This window comes from Drosophila novamexicana, unplaced genomic scaffold (genome assembly GCF_003285875.2).
Source record: "Drosophila novamexicana strain 15010-1031.04,08,12 unplaced genomic scaffold, DnovRS2.1 tig00000485-arrow-pilon, whole genome shotgun sequence".
Classification (NCBI taxonomy): Eukaryota; Metazoa; Arthropoda; class Insecta; order Diptera; family Drosophilidae; genus Drosophila; species Drosophila novamexicana.
In genome coordinates, this window is record NW_020824808.1 from 1,554,697 (window position 1) to 1,572,084 (window position 17,388).

The 17,388-nt window shown below is 40.4% G+C and overlaps 2 protein-coding genes across 6 annotated transcripts; both read right to left on the reverse strand.

Annotated features, from left to right (window-relative positions):
* Positions 1 to 9,223: 9,223 nt before the first annotated feature.
* Positions 9,224 to 10,180, reverse strand: LOC115761407. The gene is made up of 2 exons (XM_030703166.1): positions 9,973 to 10,180; positions 9,224 to 9,910 (listed from the first exon to the last, which is right to left on the reverse strand). The coding sequence occupies exons 1-2, from the start codon at positions 10,097 to 10,099 to the stop codon at positions 9,342 to 9,344; spliced, it is 696 nt and encodes a 231-aa protein (XP_030559026.1). The 5' UTR covers positions 10,100 to 10,180; the 3' UTR covers positions 9,224 to 9,341.
* Positions 10,181 to 13,008: 2,828 nt separating this feature from the next.
* LOC115761428 lies at positions 13,009 to 14,016 on the reverse strand. 5 transcript variants are annotated; one of them, XM_030703191.1, is made up of 4 exons: positions 13,901 to 14,016; positions 13,666 to 13,845; positions 13,268 to 13,585; positions 13,009 to 13,201 (listed from the first exon to the last, which is right to left on the reverse strand). In XM_030703191.1, the coding sequence occupies exons 1-3, from the start codon at positions 13,946 to 13,948 to the stop codon at positions 13,316 to 13,318; spliced, it is 498 nt and encodes a 165-aa protein (XP_030559051.1). In that variant the 5' UTR covers positions 13,949 to 14,016; the 3' UTR covers positions 13,009 to 13,201; positions 13,268 to 13,315. The 5 variants fall into 5 exon arrangements, with proteins under 5 accessions (XP_030559051.1, XP_030559050.1, XP_030559052.1 ...); XM_030703190.1 differs by lacking the exon at positions 13,009 to 13,201 and having other exon boundaries at positions 13,208 to 13,585; XM_030703192.1 differs by lacking the exon at positions 13,009 to 13,201 and having other exon boundaries at positions 13,208 to 13,585; positions 13,666 to 13,860; positions 13,901 to 13,982.
* Between the last annotated feature and the right edge of the window lie 3,372 nt (positions 14,017 to 17,388).

Sequence of the window (17,388 nt, forward strand, 5' to 3'; positions counted from 1 at the left end):
GCAGAGGGTACTATACTCTCGTCACGAAAAGTGTGATATATAAAAGAAGAAAGATCCTATCAGGTGTTTACCTGATAACTATGTCCCATAGGAAATGATTGGTCGGAAATGAGATTTTTATGTATAGAGAAATATATCACATAGAATATAGCAGACATTTCTGCAAGAGTATTTCATCTGCGGCGCGCTGAAGAAAGCTTCGCTCTCTTATCTGTTTTCGGCTGGTTTTCATTCCCATGAACGAAACATTTCCATAAGGACTTGGCTGTCAGTTGGTAATAGATAGAATAACTTTGCTGTTAGTTGAAAAAATTCAAGGACTAGGGCATTTCTAACAGGTGCAACGCATTCAACGTTGTTTTCAATTGCCATTGCCTGTGCTACTCTTAGTAGCCACAGAACTTGAAGAGAGAAGTTTGTCATCGATGATAAAAAAGTTCAATGGACCAGGATGTACATATATTGCATATATACATATACAACTTCACGTTATGCGAGCTGTTTATTAACAATGTTTACTTTCAATCTGGGACAAGTAGTTCGTGTAAAACTTGGAACTTAGTTAATGCTCCTTACCTCCGAGTTGATCTACGCAACTGCGCTCAAGGGTCACACCAGCCACAAAGTTCTTGGTTTAGTTGTTAGTTTGTTTACACGCCGGCAACTGTCTTGGCTTGCAAACAGCAAATTCCAGTTGAAAGTCAAAGCATTTGGCAAATTTAGCAAAGTTCGCTTCAGTTAACATGAGTATCATAGACATTTGCGCTTAACGGCCATTTCAGATGCCGTTCATATGTTAATGTATGTGCATTAGGCTAGAAAGGTGGAGCCTCTTTAGTTGCCTCTAATTAAAAGCCATGCACACAAACGCTTAAACCCACACACACACTCGCACACCTTTCCTCAGGCTGCATGACGTACAATTTAACACTGTCACGCATCGCTTCGTGTGGGCTTTTGTGTTCCAGCCTTTTTGGCCAGGTAAGGTAAGGCTAATCACTGAGGGTTTCGAGCATTTGCTTAACGAATGTGGGCCATCACACACATGGCAATTTTCCGCCCCCCAAGTTCCCGTTACCCACAATAGTCACAATTAGACTAATGAAAACCGCATCAGAACTATGTAATTTGATGCCCCATTTAGACCACGTATAGCTAGCCAGCGGCAGACACAACTGAAGAGCCCCTCTTTTTGGACCGTCTGTTTGTCTTATGGCTGAATTTGGCTTTTGCCAATTAAAATAAATTATTACACAATTTACACAGAAAAGGCAAACCCTGTCAAGAACGTCACACAATTACGCACATATTTTTAACGTTTTTACACAGCTACAATAACGACTTCAGAAATATTTTCCACGGCGCTTGTCACGAATGCCGCTGTTGCTTTTCCTCAGGGGAGGCAGAATGTAAAATGTAAAAGGTAAAATATAATGAAATGCTTTTAACAATCGATGTGCCTTGACAGACAGACAAACGATTTTTTCTCTTTATGCTGTCTGCCATTTGCGTAGTGCATTGCATTTGGCATTCACAATTATGTTATTATACCCTGTACATATAAGAAAATGTGTAAAAAATATGTAAAAAGTTGTACTTTGAAAACAACTTGGAACTCATCAGTAAATAATCTTTTTGGTACGTTTAACTGAACCAGTCGAGCAAGACTATTTCAAATTTTGATGCCGTTTTGTTGATAGTTAATCATGGTTGCAAAAAATCGATCAATATCCATTTCGATAATATTTAATCGATCTAGCCCCATTAGCTTTACCATATCTCGTATTGTAGGTTTTTAACTATTCGAAAAAACTTGTATTTTCATTTTTCTATAACTCTTTTTGTTTTGCCAAAATCGATAAAAAATAAATTTGTAACTTATACTACGACTATTAAAGTGAAAAACTGGATTACAGTTTTTCGATAATGTTCCCTGCATAACCTAAATCGATAAAAATATATTTGGTATTTAATTTAAAGTCGATCCACCCCATTTTCTTAGTATATTTCAAAGTATATATTAAAATTTGTTCAATTATTCAATTAAATTTGTTATGTCAGGTTTCGATAAATTTCCTATATGCCCAATGGACAAAAATAACTTTGTAATTTGATTTCCAATCGTAATCGAAGGATATAAAAACGAATAACTACCAGCAATATTCAAACTGTATACAGGGTATTTACTCTCGCCTAGAGCACTCTTACTTATGCCTTTCCGTTTTTTCTAGCGTTTAAATAATTTTTTCTTATTGACTGCGACAGTGAACGACGACAATGACGCACATTTTGATGGATTAAAAGTTAAATAGCTCTCCTAGACGCCCTGGTGTATGCAAGGAGCGAGTCAATGTGCCAGACATGCGTCGCATGACTTAAATGCCCAAAAAGTCAACCCAGCAAATTTTTCAAGTCAGCTCGTTGGCCACTAAAGGTCAAGTGAATGCAAAGAAGAAAAAAAGCATATGACTTAAATTAGAGCTTTTCAAATAGAGTTTAATTACAGTAAAACCTTTGCCAAATTAACAGACCGGAATACATAATGAAAACTTAAAATATTCACACAGTTATCCGTATATATAAGACCAGGTAATACTCAAACTGTCTTTAAGGACTTGCCTTAGAAACAGACTTTAAGGGTAAAAGCTGCTCTGGGACACGGAATTTTGGGTGAAGGGCACATAAAGCTGAACCTTATTCTATAAGCCATATATAAGCAGTATGTATATGGTAATCTTGAGTATAAACAGTTTGTATATTTTGGGACCTCAACTGCTTACCTTAGAATCTGCCAATTCCTGCTGAAGTGAAGAGGGGTCATTGGCCATGGCTAATGCATGCTGTGAATGGCAGCCATGACTTTTGGCCATGGCCAACGGCCATGTTGGAGCTCAACGTTTGCATTGTCTCGGGCTGCGTGTGTGTGCGGGCTGCCGTTAACTGTTGCGCCGGGCGGTTTTAATTGGATAATGCGGAGCGTTGAGTGGCAGCTAATTGCGGCGCATTAGGCTGCACATGGGGCCGGCAGCGTTTGGCTGGCGTCGCTTGGCTTTTGGCCCTGTAATTAGCCGCATTGGCAATTGAAGCAAGCGAGTTTGACTGGGCTACCAAAAGTTCTTTCAGAATTTGCTAATTTAATGGCACTTTTTTTTTTATTTCTCAAAAGCTCTAACAAACGCCGTCTGACTCAAAGTTTAAGCGCTGTCAACGCCGGCCAAAGTCTGCGAACTGACAAAAACTTTTGCGGTGATAAGCGTCAAGTTACGCTGACTGCGACTTCGTTCGGCAGCAAGTCCTGGCTGTTATCCGTAGCTGAACTGTCTGTCCTGCATAGAAGTATGTAACAGTATTCCGTTTTTTTTTCTACCAATACCCTGTGCCAATTGGGTATGCATATCAAATTGATTCAGCTTTGCCCATTTATCTGTGTATATGTCAGTACGTATATGAGTACGTCTATAAAGATACAAAGAATGCCCTACATTTCATACGCAAATCAGCTTTTTGTCATGTTGTAGGAGCACTTCCCAATTGCCCACAATCGATATCTTATTTAATTTCTAATCGACCCACTTCCATTTTCTTAGCATATTTTAAAGTAGGAGTTATTCGAATAAAAATAGTATATTTATTATTAGTTTACTTTTAACGTTTGCCCAATATTGTTGAAATTCGACTTGTTGCCTAATTTCTAGTGGATCCATTTTCATTTTCAAAGCAAAGTATGAACTACTTTTCACTCGAATTAAAGTTGTGCTTTTATTTTTCGATAACTTGAATCGTTTTTTGTTAAATCTTTCAAATTCGATTTATAACTTAATTTCGAAAAGACCTAGCCCCACTTTCTTACACTCATTAGTAGGTCATCCTTGAGTACAGAAAATATAATCGCAATCAAAAAATAAGAACAGAATTTATATACTAAATGAAATTTCGTGTTTGTACATTTATATTTATTTTACATTCACATAAATGTCTTTATATTCCGCTAAGTGTAAGCTGGGTACAGGGTATTTCTTTGTCCTGCACTCTCCAATAAAGTTTCCTGGTTTGGCTCTTTTTTTTTGCTTTTATTTTAGCTTCCGCATTTGAGCCAACTTGTTACTCAACTAGTACTTACAAGAATGTGACTCGACGTCATTGTCAACGTCATAGTTCTGGTCCTAGCGCACCCCCTCCCGTCCGCTCGCCATTCACCATAGCTGCTGCTGCATTTTGCATCTGTTTTTGTCGTCATATCAGTTTTCGTCTGAATAGACACGTTATCTATACACAATATGGCTTTAAGTGAGCCTCTGCTGGCCGCACCAAGGTGTCAGCTCAGTCCCCAGAAATGTTGGATGTAAGCTGAGAGTTAAGAGCTGTGACTGTGTGTGTGTGTGTGTACCAGGCTTGCGTGTTTTGAATGATATACTCAGCCGCAGCTCGTTAGCCATATGTGTGTGTGTAGCATGCATTGTGGCACAGTTCTTTTGTATTTTCCTGCTCAGACGTGCATTGTGTCGACACAATCTATTGCACTCCTCCGGCTCCTTTGGCTGCTGGCTGCGGCACCTGCCACTCCTTCTGCTGCTGCTGCCTGGTTTTTTGCCATTTCAACTAACAACTTTTGCTGGTTCGCCTTTTGCCATAGCAATTATCAAGCAGCAAGTTTATAGACTCTTGCGGCTGCTCGTTAGCCACATTTGTTTTCAGCCCGAGCAAACATTTCCATGTGGAAATTCAACAGGCCAAGTAAATCTAAATTGAAGCACTTAGCACCTGCATAACGAAATTTAATTGAAATTGGAGAGCGCTAACCTGCAGCAATTCGATAGAACTCGATACCATTTATTATGGCAGCAACAACAACTTTGCTGGACTATAAATTTGAATTCGTGCATAAATTGGACAGCAAACTCTGTAGCTCAAAGCTCAAGTTGCAAGTTTCATTGGGCACTCTGTTTTACACACACAAGCGCACATAGACAGACAGAAATAGACATACTATGCATAAATAATTCATGCTTGATAAATTAAACAATATACTGAGGCAGCCATTAGTTATGCATAACGTATACACCATGTGCGCCAGACTATGACGCCCACACAGTGCAACAGCAGCAAGCGACAATTGCAACGCCTGCAAATGCCCAAAAACCGGAAACGGAAACGTGCGTGGTGCATGGCATTTGCACAAATGCGACACAGACGTATAAAACTGAGAGCATAGTCAGCCAAGAAGTTGTCAATGTATTTTTAGAAAATAAAGCATAAAAGTAAGCAAAACACTTCAAGTTTTTGTGCCGTCTAGAATTTCCATTCATGATTTATGCATTTTTAGTTCTTAAATAACTTGTTTATTTTTCTCAACAAATTCGCATTGAATGTTGCAATATGAATTTCCCCCATACTGCTATCACACTTAACTGATCTAATTACACTTCGCACCAGCCCCTCACCCCTCGACCGCCCGCTTGATCCTATGCAGAGAGAGTCTCATAACTAAGCCAGACAATGGCTCATCATTAGAGGTAGTCACCATAGGAAATCGCCCCTGGTGGTTGCTCGCCGCAATGCAAACACAGCTGTAATTATGTAATGCACAAAGGCCGCATTTACCGTTGAACCGATGTGGCATCCGCTCCCCACTTGCCTTGCTCCACCAGCCCCTCGACAACGCCTACGCTATTTACAAATGTCGACAGATGCTATAATTGAAATGAAAATTACTGCAGCTGCAAAGACAAAATGTTGCAGTGACAGCTTTAGCTGCCTTCCGGAATGTAAAGGGGCGTGGCATTGGCCCTGGTTATGAGCTAGAAAATGTGGCATGATGTGGCATGATAGTCTGGCTGGGCAAGCCCCCCCCCCCCCCCCCCCCCCCCTTTCCCATCACCCATGGTCCCTCTCGCAGCTAGTCTTCGGAGCAAGTTTGACTGTAATTACGCATACGTCACGTTGCCAAACTGCATAACTTGGGCAAATGTCAGTCAAAGCTCATGTAATTTTGGACTTAAAAATTGCTAAACATACGCTCACACACTTGCCCACACACGCACGCACACACACACCTCGAGACCTTCTTCTGGCCCACTCCAGCCCACAATCCTCAAAGCAATTTGCCTGCGCTTTGTTGGGCAGCCAGCGGAAGATTTTAATGACGTTGCAGCTGCATTTGCTGCTTTTACTGCTACTGCAACTGCTGCAGCTGCTGGTGCTGGTGCTGGAGCTGCTGTTGATGCGCTGTTTGTGTTGGTGACAGCTGCGTCAAGTTCTCTTAATTTGCGCTGCATATTTACAATGCCTGCTTAAATTTTAAGTTCTATTCAACTCGAAATGAGAAATCAATAGCTTCAAATGGCTAAAACAACTTGAAAGAATGATTAGTGATTTCCAACAATTTCCAAAACAAGCCAAAATACAATTTTAGTGTCGAGAAGCTCAGAGAGCAGATTAAAAAATATAAAATAAAATAAACACTCTATGTGATGAAGATTTTGAAGCTCGTATTAGCTTTTTTGATAAAGATATCTTTTTTTTATGCATGAGCTAGTTTTTCAAACAATTTATCCTATATGATAGCTATATGCTATAGTTGTACGAAATTGATTAGATTTGGCTTATATGTCAGGAGCATAGGAAGACTTATAAATTCTTGTAAACAAACAAAAAAATTTCATATAAGAACCTAATTTTTAACCAATTATTCCTAATACAGCTTTATGATATAGGGCTCCTTCCGTTTCCAACATATTCACTGCCAGCAACAGAAGGACCTATACAAGGTTATCTGATGCTAGCTTTGGGATTGAGAGACTAGTTAGCATAGAAAAAGACAGACGGACGTTGTCTTTAATGTATTAAGAAAGCCTCCAAATCGAAGCATTTGCAGCTAAGAATTCAAAATGTGTTCAAAAATCAGACTAAGTGTGCGTTAAAGTATATGTTGACAAGTATTCATCTTGATCTGTTGGGCATAGACTTTAATATGTGTAAACAGAAAATCGATCATCAATAGAAAACTGTTTTTGAGCGTATATAAGGGTGTAATAGCGCTCAGTGAGCTGTATAATTGTCAATGTAGAACAGAAACGCAACCTATTTAAAAAAATTTTTTTTTTAACTACAAATAACTTCATGCCACAAAAATTGTATTAATATCAGCATTTCATAAGATATAATACAAAACCTACCTGGGATAGTCAGCCAAACAAACTTAAGGATAAACCAATTTAAATGCTTTATCAAAAGTTTTCATAAAGCATAAGGATTGGCCCCCGCCCCTTCTTCCGCATGGCAGCCATTGGAGCATGTCGGTGGTGTCGAGGCTTAAGTTCCAATAAATTTAATGGAATTTAAAAGTCGTCAATCAACTGAGCTGCGCTGCAGCAAAGCCAAAGCCAAAGCCGACGCCTCGGCAAGTGCTCATTTTTAATGCATTTTACACATAAACACGCAGACACGCACGCACACACGCGCATGTTTAAGCTGAAATAATAAAAACATCCTCACAGAATGCATCCTTGAGCCTGAACGCAACTGCATCGACTGACTTTGCGCAGGCCGCAAAAAGGATTTTATAGCATTCTTTTAATTAATGATAAATATCGCACTGGGATCCCATGAAATTGGCCGTCAACACGGAAGCCAGCTGTATGCAGATTGAGTCCCACCGCGGGGCATTTATATTGAAATGACAAATGATGGCCGCACAGCCGCGTATTAATTGTTAACCGCAAATGCCACTCAAAAGGATTATCGACTAATTACACACCCTATTAGTAGCAGCTGGCCAACTGCAGATAGTTCAAATTTTTCTTCTTTAGTCTTCCTTAATATCTTTAATCGTTAACAAAATGTTGAAAAAAGCTTTACTCATTTTCAGCACTTAGAATAACCGAGTCAAAAAGTTGTAATTATAAAAAAAAAGAGCAATACAAAACTGCTTAGAGTAGTCTGACAATATGAATATTTGTGCATTAAATTAGGTTATAATTTGCCTAAAGCAACGTTGTTGAATGTGCGTACATACCCTAAATTATGAGCATAAATAGTAATAGGTTCAAAAATAATAACTATTATATAAATATTGTTTTTATTTTTTGAAAATTTTTTTTATTTTACCATGTAGGTTTAAGGCGCCCAAAAAATTTCTTATATCCTCTTACCGTTGAAAATGAGTAAGAAAAGGTATATTGGCTTTGTGCATGTGTATGTAACAGGTAGAAGGAGTGCTTGAACCCATAAAATATAAATTTTAAGTATCTGGACGTCGAGCTTAGTTGATTAAGCTAAGTTAATTGGTCCCTCTGAATAAAAAAAAATAAATGTTATCAATTCTTATCGATACCCTATTTCATATTCATAATATTTATAAAAATCGATTTTGAGACTTGATAATTTAAGCGTAACTCAAAAACTATCTGAGCTAGATATACCACATTGTATGCTCGATTAGCCTCGATTAATTCTTCTTCCTAGAAAAGAAATAATTTACTTTTTGGATAGCTGCACCCTCTCCACAAAAATTGAAAGCTAGAACTTTGTGATTTGGTATAAGCACACATTTGAATGCCAGTTGTGCTCTCGACATTTAAAAAAGGTCGAAAAATTATTGCTTTTATCAAATTTGCAAAAGTGAGACGCCTAAGTTTATGCGTTGTCCATAGCTGCCTCTATTAGTACATACATAGGAATTTGGAATACATGCTTGGGCTATTTTTTTTGGTTTAAAATTCATATTGTGCCATATTTTATAACTTGAAGAATTCAAAGCGTGGTCGTAAAAATTTAAGATAAATTCAAACTTAAGCATTTAATTTTTCTGAGTGTAGACTGCACACTCAATGTTTCTTAACCTTTTGAAAGTTAAAAACATTTGATTAATACATATTCATAATGATGGTTAAATTAAGTTTTTACTTTACAAAATGATTTATCTTTAAAACCAACACGACGAAGCTAATTTTACTTGACGGCAAAGTTCACCGGTATAAGTTCGGGATTAACCCGAATGCCCATTGAACTCTTTGTTTTAGCTGGTCAGCCAGCTGCTGCTGCCCCGACCCTCTGCACTAAACTCAGCCAAGCCGCTTCCTTTGTCAAAAGTTAGTTGTTGTTTCTTGAAGAAACTTTGATGTCGTCTTCGCTTCATGAAATAGTTAGGTATTTGGAGCGGAACCAAAGCTAAGAAATTAACAATAAATTATATGCAAATTTAAGCAAATTGTTTAATAATTTGAATTTATTGAGAGCACTCGTGCAACAACTAAAAACCTCACAACAATTTGTAACTATTCATGGCACTGCCCATTTATCCACATGCGAGTACACACATCTACATAGGAATTATACGAAAACTAATCTGAAAAGGACATTATGTACAGCCATAGATAAAAGATGCCGAGGGCACAGCCCAACTGAAACCACTGTAGAAACTTGACCCAGTCCATGGGGCGCTGATAGTCCTGATGCATGCGCTGCACGATCACCGAGAGATTCCGCTCGCCCCCGTTGGCGCCGGCAAAATGCAGCTCCTCGTAGGTGTGCACGGCGAACCACATCGGATATTGCTGGTGTTCTAGATACAGGCCAGACGGGCGTGGCACGTCACCTGGCTGAGCTACAATATTTGCATCGTCCGGTCCGGCATTGGGTCCCTCGCCCAGGAACGGCATAATGTCCTCGTGAAGGAGCAGGCGTCGCATGCAGCGCGGACAACGCGGCATCACACGATTGTGCAGATCGGCCCACAAACAGGTCCAGCAGAATAAATGCCCACAAATGGTGATTACCCCTCCACGGACATAATCGCGGCACAGGTTGCAGAAGTATGGCGCCAACAGGTGATTCCTGGGCCGGTGTCGGAGTTCCTGATTGATTGGGAATGGCCGATTAACATGCTCTTCCAACTCGGGATTGGCTTCGACTGGTTGCGATTTGTGGGAAAATTATTGCAACTAAAATTTGTATTGAATTTGGACAACCAACCTCCATCCCCTGCCGCCGAATCGCCATCATCCTCTGGCAACGCTTCAAATGTGTCGTGCAAGAAATCAACAATATTTTGCTCCCCATCTTGCCAGTTGGCCTCATCCTCAGCGTTTGCCGCGTCCATCCTTCGACTGCGTCTCACTGGTGCATAGACTCAAACCCAAATGTGGAGTTCGTAAAGAAATGTGTGGAAAAAAAAGTAAAACTACTTCGATTGACATTTTTTCTATTAAATACAGAAGATTGCAAGGGCGCCTGTCACATTCATCGATGGAAGATTGATGATTGATTAGCCGGATGCCACCTTAGCGCGCCTGTCACTTGATTGATGTTTGTGCAACATGTTGCACTGCATTTAGTTATGTTGCACTTGTATGGGTTTTGACTTTACCGTGGGTTCTGTATATTTATGCCCGTCACTTGGCTTCAAGCCAGCGGCAATTAGACGCGGCTGCCGCCTGCTCATAAATTGCAGCCCACACGCTGCCACTTGACGGTCTCCGCCCAAGTTGGTCCGAAAGCCAGAAAAAATCCGGACACTGTCTGACATATGGCAGCGTAATTTATGCGTACAATGAACCACTGCAACGTGCTGGATGTGGCAAATGCCACAGATTCATTTTGCATTTCCATCTGTCGTGCTTGCAGTTGACCCTTTGAGCTGAACCCAAATTTACGCGCTGCGGCTGCCAATTGCATGTGCCCGCGAAAGTGCGTGTGTGTGAGTGCCCATTGTCCTTGTCAGAATTGAGCGCACATTGAATGGCCATGGTTATTGCATTGTCGAATCGGTAGCCTTAACGATCCATGCTGCACATACATAATTGACCCATATCTCGTGCTCGTTTTACATCATTTAAATAAATAAAACATCAACATTAACAGTGCGTGCAAATAATCATTAAATTCTTGTCCCTGATAATGGCTGCGTACTCGACTATAGCTTTTCAATTATTTAAATATATCCCCCAGCCTCCTGATAGCCCATGCAGCATCAAGTTCCATGTAGTTTGATAATCGACTTTTTAAATAAAAAATTGACTTTATTAATTATCTGCAAGTTTCTTAGTATGCTGCGGAAACAATGGAGCCATAGCCCGTGTGGGACCTCTAGCTATGAAGCACCAGGTTAAGAACTTGATGGCTTTTGATGTGACTTATTAATAAACAAAATAATCATGCATGGCCCGAACTATACAAAAATTTGAAGTAATAAATGTTAAAGTATATCAAATTATATTTTGACACAGGCAATGCCGGGTAATTTCTTCTAATAATTGATATTAAGCAGACTCCAGACCCAGAGATAGATAGATTAAGTAGATTGTATTCCTGTGTATTTTGTATTGTTTTATTAAAGCAAAATAATGTGAAAGAGTTGAAAGAGTTTCGCTTGCTCTTCAGAAATAAACACATATAATATAAATGGTAATGAGATATGAAAAATATTTGCACAATATTTTAATTGCAGTAATTGGGAATAAGAACTTATTTTCACTCATTAAAAAGTATCACAATCCTTCGAAGCTGTACGCTTTAGTCTTTCGATGCATTAATATATAACCAATAATAAATATTAAAATCAATCGAAAATTAAAGGTAATGTATAGCTGAATTCAATATTAAATTATTTCCTCATATGCACATAAATACTCTTATTTTTTTTATACCCTTGCAGAGGGTATTAAAATTTTGTCATGAAATGTGTAACGCATAGAGGGAGACATCTCCGACCCCATTAAGTATATGTATATATTCTTCATCAGCATCAACAGCCAAGTCGATATAGCCATGTCCGTCTGTCCGTCTGTCTGTTTCTATGCGAGTTTTTGTATGAAAAAACATTTTGTTTATCAAGATATCTTGACCAACCTCGGCATTAACTCTTTTCCCTGTGCTTTTTAGATACGGGCAAAACACAATAAGCATCATGAAAAGGTTGGGTCTGCAAGGGTATTAGATTATCGGCGAGCCGAAGATAGTCTTTCTTTCTCGTTTATTTTAAATTTAACCGAATTCCTTATCACAACGAGAAAATGTAAGGAATTATTATATCGTGTTAATGAGTGAAGCATAATTGTAAATATTTTGAGTTTCCATGGCATGCATTTTTACACTAACTTGGATCAGGTAGTTTGGTTAAGTTGCGTGAAGGCAGTTAGCAGCTGGCAACAGGCGACTGTTAGTTTTGATTGGCTTCATTTGGCATTTGATGGATGTGCCAATGCACCACCACCTGCTACCACGTATGTCGAGCCGTCAGTTGGTTTGTGGTTTTGTGTGTCATTTGAATGTTGTAGACGCTGCTAGGCAAAGGCTCGTTATTTGCATACAAATAGCATTTGGACTCGTAATACACTGCGTATACGCAATAAAAGTGTTAAGCATTAAAGCACAAGGACAACCGCATGGGCTGGCCATTAAATGCAACAATAAATTGTGTACACGAGTTGAATGGATCTACGGGTCTGCGTTTCTGCGATTCGACATCCGGAATCGAATGTCATGGCATGGCCCGAAATTTAATTAGTTGGCATTTAACATTAAACATTTTGCAGCTGATGTTTTTATTGTTGACGTTTCTGCTACTGCTGCTTATTTCCCGTCCATTTTATTTATTTGGTTTGTTGTTTTTTCGCTTTATTTTTCAGTTAATTAAACGCACGCAAACATTTTGCCCATCTAAATTATACGCAATTAAATTTGAAATTACTTTCGAGTGAGTTTTCCGCGCGGCAATAACTTAACTGGAAATTTTACTGTAAGCCCTGCTGCTGCTGCTGCCAAATGTCACATTTGATGGGAAAACACCCCAATGTGCCCTACTCCGTAGCCAGTCGAGCATTTGCGTAATTGGCCAACGCCTAACAGATCCCAGCCCAACGCCCACTTGCCTTTAACTTTTCCGCCTGACAAGATTGGGCTGCCTTTAAGTTGATGTTCTGTATCTTAACCTTGTTTGTCTCGCTCGGAAAATTGCACTGTCTGCGTGCTTTTATTATACAAAAAAAAAAAAAAGAAAAGAACAAAATGCAGCCAACACACACGCGCAGACACACAGTCATATATGTGCCCAGGGTATCATCAGAGCAGTTGCAGCGGTTGCTTGAGGCGCCTGCCAGACATCAGGGCTGAGTCACCCGCATTTATATGCATTTTTACATATACACATATTTATACATGAATATATATTTTTCACGCTTTCATTACCTGGTGGAGCCGCTGTCTGGGTTACGAGTAAAATATTTATATACTTTTTGGCACGCAAGCAACACAAAATTTTTGACATTACATGAAAACCAATTTATGCTAGCCGAATGGCAGCTGCAGAATATCCTTGTTAGGGCAGATCTTCCTTAGAATCCTGACGGCTCGATATGGACCACGAATGCTTGAATGCGGTTATAGTGACAATTATCAGAATAATTATCAGCAGTAAAAGTGTTATCACGAATAGCACAGCTGTCACTGTACGACACAAATAACCAAACGAGCTGAACAGATCCCTCGTGCTCAAGGCGTCCCTTAGGTCGGATATGAACAGCGTTTGAATGACCGTTACGAGCCCGGTCAAGTTGGCCGCAATCAAAAGTATCAGCATTGCAATTAGCTGAATGGGGACAGAGGTGGTACAAAATGGCATTAAATATAATAAAGGGCTAGAATCACTAACAGCATATGAGAGCCCACCACATAACGTATTTGCCGCCGGGGCTCCGAGTAGTTCGAATGATATACCCATGTGCTCAGGGCGTACAGGATGCAAATGTAGGCGGTGCCCGCGTTAATGGTTTGTTCAGCCAACTGCTCATAGCTCGTGGATAGGGGCATTATGTTGCCAAACAAAGCTGCATTCAATATGCAGATCAGCTGTCAGGGATAATGCTTTGGTTAACATACTTTTCGACTGCCAGTCGCAACGTACCGCTGTCAACAGGAGTAATATAGACACAATTTCCTTTCGCGAGAGCATTGCTGGTCAACGTGAATTTTGTAAATATTATATTATAAAAATCTAAAAGACTCAAAATGCTTAGTTAAACATATTCAAATGACTTTCAACTTTCATTAGAGTGAGGAAATGGATTCATGGGAAATAAATATTCCACTAAATTAGTTCAACAATGCCAAGCAAACCACGCTTCTCTCTTTTTGCACAAACTTTCTTTTGCTATGTAGACTCAACAGGTTCATATCTTTTGGTCCGGGCATTCAAATAGTATATACATATTTCTATGTCATCCTATATCTTTTAAATAAAGCAACAAGCATCTAAGCATAAGCACTTAAATAATTTTTATCGTGTAACAAAAGTTTACCATTGGTTTAAATAAAAAATAATTTAATTAGAGAGGAAATACTGATAAAATTATTTTATAATTCAAAGATTTTTTACTCTTTTATTTTTTATTATACATTTTCGCATTGCCTTGTGGGCATTTTCTTTTATCTTATTGTGTGAAATAAATGAATTTTATTCCTACTTATGATTTTTCTATTTCTTCAACTATTATAAAAAACTGTGGATCCCGGTGGCAGCCTACGTTGCCGGCCTATACTCTGGTATTTATATAATCATTCAGAGCAAATTGAAATTTCTTTTGGGTAGCCTGGCATTGATGGCACTTATCTAACGGGCACAGGCACTCCTACACTCCGGCTCCGACTACGGTTCTGGCTCATCCAGCCGCATCCACGTGAAGAGCGATGCCGGCAACCGGCGCTAATTCATCAACAGTAAAGGCAATTTAGATACTCATCTAACCGGATATCGACAGGCAGTCAGGCGGCTCGGAAGAGAGCGAGTGAGAAAGGGAGGGAGAGAGAGACAGACAGCCGGGCAGCAGGACGACAAGTAAGCTGATGCCGATACTGATACCCTTGTCCTAGTAGCTGTGTCCTTGTTTGCGGCTGTGAGGGACGCGTTGCTGGCTCCTGTGCTGTCCTGCAGACAGGGTTTCATAAAATATTGATAGACGTGAAGTTGGCAGCGCATATTCGCTTCCGGTTCGTGTCTGCCGCAGCCATAAATAATTTGCTGTAAATGCAATCGTGGGGTTACATGGGGCGTAACCAGAACCAAAAGCGTGGGCACCACCAGGTGAACTGATGAGAAGGGGGCTTGGACTGTTGTAACAGCGTGATGCTAATGGCAAGCCGGCGCTCGTTGCGAAAGTGTTTTATATGAATTATTCGCTGTGAGCCAATTTGGAGCCACGTTTACGAGCACAATTGAAACTGGACACCGTCGTCTCCCATCGAACGGCATCAGGAATCGGGCGTCGGGCAACATTGCCACAACGGAATGTGGTGCTCCTCGATTTGTTGCCTGTCGAAATGCTGTAATTTGTGACTGTCTGTGACTGTGCGTGTGTCGGTGTGTGTATATCGGTATGTTTGTGTGTGTGTGCTTTCATGTGTATCTTCCCTGGCGCTTTTTAATAGCCACTCGCCTCGCTTGACTCGAGCGACTGTTGCTGCTTATTATTGCTGTTATTGTATCGCTGATGCCCGTTGCCTTTATCGTTCTCCCTACTCCCCTTCCGCTGCTTCCCTTCACCTCGTGCAGCGTGCGGCATGGTAATGTGTATTTAATGACGCCATATCATGTACAAGCTGGAGCATAATGCTCTGCTACGACTGGGCCTTGTCTAGTGCCCGCTGTCATCAATGGCCTCGGCCAAAACCCAAAACCTAATGTCCAGTGTAGGCAGCCAACCCGAGCTGCTCTCTGGCTCTACGGCTGGCTGGTGCCAATAAAGCAGTCGAGTGCGCCTGCTGCTACGCATTTCAAATTTTTTTATATATGTTATTTCATATTTTTTTGTTACTTATTTTTTAATATATTTTAAAGTGACGCCATAAAACGTGGACGGTGCCTTAATTGACGATCCGTGCACCTCGCCCTTTGGCTAATATGGCAGCATAACGATGGTAATAGCATTAGGGGATTACTTATAGAGATGCTCTGGCTATTTACAAAACTAATTGCGCCTAATTGTGGTCAAATCCGGTTGAGTTGAGTCCGGCTATTGCTTCAGTTTTCTATTGAAGAGCTGCATGCGGGTGAATGAATATTTCACATAGAGCTTCTCAGCTTAACGAGTTTATGTTTGCTTTCTATTAATATGGCTTTTGCTACGCCCCAACAGCATAATGCTAGTCAACGTCAGCTTCCGCTCAATTATACAACATTTTTAACACAACAATCATTTTTAATGGCCATTCAGGAGTCATCAGGATAAGCACGAGGAGGACAAGAAGTGGGATTTGCAGCTTATAAAACAGCTGGTTGCACAGCTGATTGCCTCGTGGCAGGTCGCTTGACTGAACGCTTAAGCAGATTGAAACAATCTCCGGTGTGTGTGTCCCTCTGTTTGTGTGTGGGTAAAAGCTTCAGTTGCGTTAAAACTGAAGGGAAATGCTTTTTGCCTTAAATCTGCTGTTTCTTATGCGTTCGCCTTCTGCTCCGCCCGCTGCAAATGTCAGCCGGATAATTTATAATGAAGTTTCCTTATTGACAGTGGCAGGCGGTGTAGAGAATGAGGGAGGGCGCTTCCGCACTTGCATTGATTTTTGGCCGTCATGCATGCAGCTTGGCTGACAATTGGCATAAATTATGGACGGCAACAACAACAGCAAAGGAAAACGCGACTGCCAAGCCGCATAAATTGAAAATTACCTAGCAACCAAGAAGGACTGACAGCAGTAGCAGCGACGATGGCAGCGGCAGCTTGAGCCAAGCAAATGACAATCAAAATCACTTTCGACCCACAGACGATTTATTTATGGAGAATGGAACACCATTAGAAGTGGCAGCAGGAGACACCATCAGAAATCACAACTATGAGGCCTTAATCGCTGGGGCCAGCCACATCGTCAGATCGTCAGAGATTTTGATTTATTGCTATTTTATTTGCGCATATCCTTATTTGCCTTGTGTCGACTTATGGTCCAGTTCCCGTCCCCGTTACTGTCTCTGTCTGCTAGCAAGGCCTAAGGCTATTTTATTGTTCGATAAGTTATCAGCGGTCGAGCAAACAAGCAGCCGAGCAAAAGCAAACGCTGTGGCTAAGACCCTGCCTCGACCCGGGGCTCGGATTGGCTCCGACTCCAACTTCGACTCTGGCTCTGGCTCCGGCTCGTGGCCTGGCGATATCATTATTTCACTCGCTCGAAAAGTAACTGTGTTTATGTTTTGTACAGGCTGCCAGCCTGTCACAGTTCCGTGCGGCGCATAAATCTAAATTAAATGCCTTTTGCGCAGAAAAACATAAGAAACCTAAAGTCGCAAGGGCGCGACTTGCAGTTACTCTTTGGTTGAATTAAAAGTGATTCAAACATCGGAGATACATATGAATAAAGACTATAGGCCAGCATTAACCAATTCGATTTTTAACTCTTATATCATTT

Bases quoted from the DNA above. Each gene is read 5' to 3' on its own strand.
- LOC115761407 (XM_030703166.1), bottom strand. From the start codon at position 10,099: ATGGACGCGGCAAACGCTGAGGATGAGGCCAACTGGCAAGATGGGGAG. The intron at 9,911-9,972 runs GTTGGTTGTCCA...AATCGCAACCAG, and splicing joins TTCGGCGGCAGGGGATGGAG to TCGAAGCCAATCCCGAGTTG.
- LOC115761428 (XM_030703191.1), bottom strand. From the start codon at position 13,948: ATGCTCTCGCGAAAGGAAATTGTGTCTATATTACTCCTGTTGACAGCG. The intron at 13,846-13,900 runs GTACGTTGCGAC...TATCCCTGACAG, and splicing joins TATTACTCCTGTTGACAGCG to CTGATCTGCATATTGAATGC. The intron at 13,586-13,665 runs GTGGGCTCTCAT...GTCCCCATTCAG, and splicing joins GGCGGCAAATACGTTATGTG to CTAATTGCAATGCTGATACT.